This window comes from Taudactylus pleione, unplaced genomic scaffold, assembly GCF_031769625.1.
Source record: "Taudactylus pleione unplaced genomic scaffold, aTauple2 ptg001431l, whole genome shotgun sequence".
NCBI classification, from domain to species: domain Eukaryota; kingdom Metazoa; phylum Chordata; class Amphibia; order Anura; family Myobatrachidae; genus Taudactylus; species Taudactylus pleione.
This window is the reverse complement of record NW_028285830.1, coordinates 1054708-1060707: the sequence shown is the minus strand read 5'-3', so window position 1 is coordinate 1060707 and position 6000 is coordinate 1054708. Positions and strand designations below refer to the sequence as shown.

Sequence of the window (6000 nt, the reverse complement as noted above, 5' to 3'; positions counted from 1 at the left end):
GTGGTTGCTGGGAGCACTGGGTGGATGTGGATTGTTGCTGGGAGCACTGGGTGTATGTGAGTGGTTGCTGGGGGCACTGGGTGGATGTGGGTGGTTTCTGGGAGCACTGGGTGGATGTGGATGGTTGCTGGGAGCACTGGGTGGATGTGGATGGTTGCTGGGAGCACTGGGTGGATGTGAGTGGTTGCTGGGGGCACTGGGTGTATGTGGGTGGTTTCTGGGAGCACTGGGTGGATGTGGATGGTTGCTGGGAGCACTGGGTGTATGTGAGTGGTTGCTGGGGGCACTGGGTGGATGTGGGTGATTGCTGGGAGCACTGGGTGGTTGCTGGGAGGACTGGGTGGATGTGGGTGGTTGCTGGGAGCACTGGGTGTATGTGAGTGGTTGCTGGGGGCACTGGGTGGATGTGGGTGGTTGCTGGGAGCACTGGGTGGATGTGGGTGGTTGCTGGGGGCACTGGGTGGATGTGGGTGGTTTCTGGGAGCACTGGGTGGATGTGGATGGTTGCTGGGAGCACTGGGTGGTTGCTGGGAGGACTGGGTGGATGTGGGTGGTTGCTGGGAGCACTGGGTGGATGTGGGTGGTTGCTGGGAGCACTGGGTGAATGTGGATGGTTGCTGGGAGCACTGGGTGGATGTGAGTGGTTGCTGGGGGCACTGGGTGGATGTGGGTGGTTGCTGGGAGCACTGGGTGGTTGCTGGGAGGACTAGGTGGATGTGGGTGGTTGCTGGGAGCACTGGGTGGATGTGGATTGTTGCTGGGAGCACTGGGTGTATGTGAGTGGTTGCTGGGGGCACTGGGTGGATGTGGGTGGTTTCTGGGAGCACTGGGTGGATGTGGATGGTTGCTGGGAGCACTGGGTGGATGTGGATGGTTGCTGGGAGCACTGGGTGGATGTGAGTGGTTGCTGGGGGCACTGGGTGTATGTGGGTGGTTTCTGGGAGCACTGGGTGGATGTGGATGGTTGCTGGGAGCACTGGGTGGATGTGAGTGGTTGCTGGGGGCACTGGGTGGATGTGGGTGATTGCTGGGAGCACTGGGTGGTTGCTGGGAGGACTGGGTGGATGTGGGTGGTTGCTGGGAGCACTGGGTGTATGTGAGTGGTTGCTGGGGGCACTGGGTGGATGTGGGTGGTTGCTGGGAGCACTGGGTGGATGTGGGTGGTTGCTGGGGGCACTGGGTGGATGTGGGTGGTTTCTGGGAGCACTGGGTGGATGTGGATGGTTGCTGGGAGCACTGGGTGGGAAGCTGTACAATGCACCTGACTCAGCACCAGGCTGGGAGCATCTGTCATTACACAGCGCTGTGCAGGATCCATCCAATCAGCAGCCGGTGATAAATGACCAATTGCACCGAGTATTACATCCTCTGTCAGGCAGCGCTCTGCATCCAGCTCACCCCATCTCCCAGGCTCTGCATCCAGCTCTCCCCATCTCCCAGGCTCTGCATCCGGTGCACCCCATCTCCCAGGCTCTGCATCCAGCTCTCCCCATCTCCCAGGCTCTGCATCCGGTGCACCCCATCTCCCAGGCTCTGCATCCAGCTCTCCCCATCTCCCAGGCTCTGCATTCTCCCGTTGCCGCCGGCAGCGCTGTCGCCCCCATCATGTCGGCGGTGCCGGACCCCCCCAGCAGCCTGGGGCGCTGTACACACGCCATCGTGCGCTCCATCCCCGACTCCTTCAGCCAGCAGGCTCAGCGCACACAGGAGGCCGGGGAGGTGGACACTGCCCGGGCCAGGAGGGAGCTGGAGCTCTACACCCGGGTTCTGCGGGACAAGCTGGGGCTGCAGCTCATCGAGCTAGAGGCGGACAACAGTATCCCGGACGCCGCCTTTGTGGAGGACATCGCGGTGGTGCTGGATGAGACGGCTCTGGTGACCCGGCCGGGGGCTCCCAGCAGGAGGAAGGAGGCAAGTACTACTGCCCCTACCTACCCCCAGCACTGCTGCCCCTACCTACCCCCAGCACTGCTGCCCCTACCCTAACCTACCCCCAGCACTGCTGCCCCTACCTACCCCCAGCACTGCTGCCCCTACCTACCCCCAGCACTGCTGCCCCTACCTACCCCCAGCACTGCTGCCCCTTCCCCCAGCACTGCTGCCCCTACCTACCCCCAGCACTGCTGCCCCTACCCTAACCTACCCCCAGCACTGCTGCCCCTACCCTAACCTACCCCCAGCACTGCTGCCCCTACCTACCCCCAGCACTGCTGCCCCTACCTACCCCCAGCACTGCTGCCCCTACCTACCCCCAGCACTGCTGCCCCTACCTACCCCCAGCACTGCTGCCCCTTCCCCCTGCACTGCTGCCCCTACCTACCCCCAGCACTGCTGCCCCTACCTACCCCCAGCACTGCTGCCCCTTCCCCCAGCACTGCTGCCCCTACCTACCCCCAGCACTGCTGCCCCTACCTACCCCCAGCACTGCTGCCCCTACCTACCCCCAGCACTGCTGCCCTTACATACTCCCTACTCCCAGTACGGCCCCAACTCCTCCCTACCCCCAGCACTGCTGCCCCTACCCTAACCTACCCCCAGCACTGCTTTCCCTCCCCCAGCACTGCTGCCCCTACCTACCCCCAGCACTGCTGCCCATACCCTAACCTACCCCCAGCACTGCTGCCCCTACCCTAACCTACCCCCAGCACTGCTGTCCCTCCCCCCAGCACTGCTGTCCCTCCCCCAGCACTGCTGCCCCTACCTACCCCCAGCACTGCTGCCCATACCCTAACCTACCCCCAGCACTGCTGCCCCTACCTACCCCCAGCACTGCTGCCCCTAACCCCCAGTACTGCTGCCCTTACATCCTCCCTACCCCCCAGTACTGCCCCAACTCCTCCCTACCCCCCAGTACTGCCCCAACTCCTCCCTACCCCCCAGTACTGCCCCAACTCCTCCCTACCCCCCAGTACTGCCCCAACTCCTCCCTACCCCCAGTACGGCCCCAACTCCTCCCTACCCCCCAGTACTGCCCCAACTCCTCCCTACCCCCCCAGTACGGCCCCAACTCCTCCCTACCCCCCAGTACGGCCCCAACTCCTCCCTACCCCCCAGTACGGCCCCAACTCCTCCCTACCCCCCAGTACGGCCCCAACTGCTGCCTGCCCTTAACCCCTTTGCTCCCAGTGCTGCCCACCTGATATCTTACCTTACCCACGCCTTGTCCAAACTGCCGCATGCTCTTACCTCCCCCCCACTCCAACTACTGTCTGCCCCCAGCACTGCCCCAATCGCTGCCTGTCCTTACTCCCCCTCTCCCCACAGCACCCAGCACTGCACCTGTTGGCTCTGTGAGACCAAAGCAATGTGTTCATAAGTACTATCAGAGCTATGAGTGTAACTTGCCATAGTGCGTGTGTGTGTAATATATATATATACTTTCCCTCTGCACAAGGTGTGGCTGCATACAGAATGCCAGTGTACTCGGCGGCCATGCCCACAGCACCGTCTGCTCCCTGTTGCTGCTAATAGTTTGCTATGTCTGCGATTTGACCACCTTGTCTCTGTCACTTCTAGTGACGTCCTAGGATATGAATGACAATCTCTGGAGGGTCCTCGATCTCCGTCTCCTGACAATGTAATTGTTGCAATGTAATAACAAGCCTGGCAGGATTATTGTTACGCTGGTGTTTTGGAATATAAATGATTCATTGATTCATAAAACGCTCAGGTTGTATTCTGCTGCATAGAACATATTATAGAGAACATATTATAGAGAACATTATGTGCATGATGAGGGAGGTGATAGATGATCGATCTCATGAGCTTTCCAGGGTTCTGGGAATATAACTGAATCCTAAATAAGTATCATTCACTGCTCCCAAATACTAATGTTTTATATGTTGATACATAGCAGGGCGTAGGGTGTGGTGTATGAGAGAGACAGAAAAAAGGTTGACAGTGTCTAGATAGACACCAGATGTTAAGGTGCGTATCCCCTAGGCGACTGAAGATACGATTACAAGATTCTAATCGCACAGAGGGTCTCATTCAGACCCGCTCGCGAGCGCAGGACGCTCGCAAGCGGGTTGATGTTACCCAAATGCACATGCGCACGACGGAGGCTGCTCCGTCGTGCACATGCGCGAGACCCGGCGAGCGACAGGGAAGCCGTCGCTCGGGGTCTCGCACCAAAGGGGGGCGTACTGTCGATGGTGAGTGACAGCACGCCCCCTTTGGTGGACGTGCCAGGGCGGGGCTGCCCAGACAGGCGTTCCCATGGGAACGCCTACCGTCTGGGTCCGGGCCCCACTGACATCACTAGTTGATGTCAGTGGGAGTGATTTTGGATCTGATAGAGCCGAAAGCACTCCAGGGCTTGCGGCAGCGAGACCCTACCGCAGGGTCTCGTCGCAAGCCCATGGTCGCGATGGTCTTGACCATCGCAACCATCATTTTGGCCACTCCATTTTTAGGTAGGAGGCCCTGATTCAGAGCGAGCGCTCTGGTCAGAGCGTCCGGCTCTGAATCAGGCCCAGTGGTTCCTCATCCTGTATAGTGCCTACACTGAGCGATAGGTCATTCAGTGCAGACACCCTCCCTCATCCCCGAACATGCACAGTCTGTCGTTATCGGCAGATTGACCGGCATGTTCAGATTGATGTAGAAAACGTCCAGCGGGGAGGGCGCATCACTGGTCTTTTTCAACATTTTAATTCCCGATTTGTGAACGATTAATGAGCGATGGAACGACGTTATCGTTCAGTAGCTCATTTTAAACGCCTAGTGGATACGCCGGCATTAGATCGACAGGGAAAAAGGTCGACATGTAAGAAGGTCTACTGGGTCAAAAGGACAACACAAAATGGTCAACACAAAAAAAATGGTGCCTAACTCTAACCATCATGGTAGTTGTTGACTTTAACCCTCCGGTAAGTGCCTAACCCTACAAAAAAAATAAAAATGTGTTGTCCATGTTTGTGTCGACCTTTTGTCCCTGTCGACCTGTTGACTGTCTAAGATGTGGTGTCTATCTATACATTGTCTATAGTCTGGAAGCCCATGGTGTGAGAAGACACAACAGGTCAGGGTGTCACAACACAGTGTAACTAATTATCCTTACTCAGTGATTCGCGACCTCCGCATATAGTGGCGCCTCATTATGGCGCCAGCATGGCTGCGTCTCAGGTCTCGCCTATGGTATGTCAGAACGTTTTGGCGCATTTGGTAACATCAACAATTAGAAATGAATCTGCAATAATATTTTATTGTAATTGTACGCCTATCCTGAGGTGATTGAGGTTCCCCAGCATGTGGAATGATGGGACGCATTGTGCTGTGCTGGGTAAATTAGGACATCGGCTGTACGTTGTCCGGTACGGCCAGCTTGCCGCGCTCTGAGATGCCACACCCCTGCTCCATCTTTGTTCTGCTCACGTCATGCCTTGTGCTTGGCAGAGCTGCCCGACGCTATGTACTGACAGAGGGAGGGGGCAGCCAGCCGGGAACAGGTTCCAAGTGACAGGGAGGGGTCTGCAGACGGAGGTGGTCCTGATAAAGTCACACCGCGAGAAGTGGCATGGAATGTGGGATGGGTGACACACGGGCACAGTATGGAGCATGGAAACAAGACCTATTCGTAAAAAAATATTACACTGTAGAGCCAACAGCGCTGATATACCGCAACGTATACGAATCACTGCCATTACCGAAAGTGGCAAAACATCACCGCAATCGTAGCAGCCAATCGGATGTTGGTTTCATTGCTAATGTACTAATGCACACAGACGCTCTGCTCCATTACTTTTCTCTATAGCAGAATGTGATGTAATATTTAGTTATTACACACAAATGAATACAAAATGCACATAGATAGGGCCGTGGTGGGAGTCAAACCCAGGACCTCAGTGCTGTGAGGCAGTCACGTTAACCATTACACCATCCGTATTACCTATACATGACAGCTCGGTGCGAAAGTGGTGCCGACTGGCCTCTCCCACTGGCGGGTGCGTGGGGGATTTTGACGCATGGAGACGGGGTGAGTGTGGAGCCCACTCCGCA

At 57.2% G+C, this 6000-nt stretch overlaps 1 protein-coding gene across 1 annotated transcript in view; it reads left to right on the top strand.

Moving 5' to 3' along the window:
* Positions 1-1315: 1315 nt before the first annotated feature.
* Positions 1316-6000, top strand: part of DDAH1 (dimethylarginine dimethylaminohydrolase 1) — a 187022-nt gene continuing 182337 nt past the window's right edge. Inside the window, exon 1 of the mRNA XM_088463705.1 lies at positions 1316-1911. Within this exon, the coding sequence (XP_088319831.1) occupies positions 1606-1911 (306 nt within the window). The 5' untranslated portion in view covers positions 1316-1605. The remainder of the gene's footprint in view (positions 1912-6000) is intronic.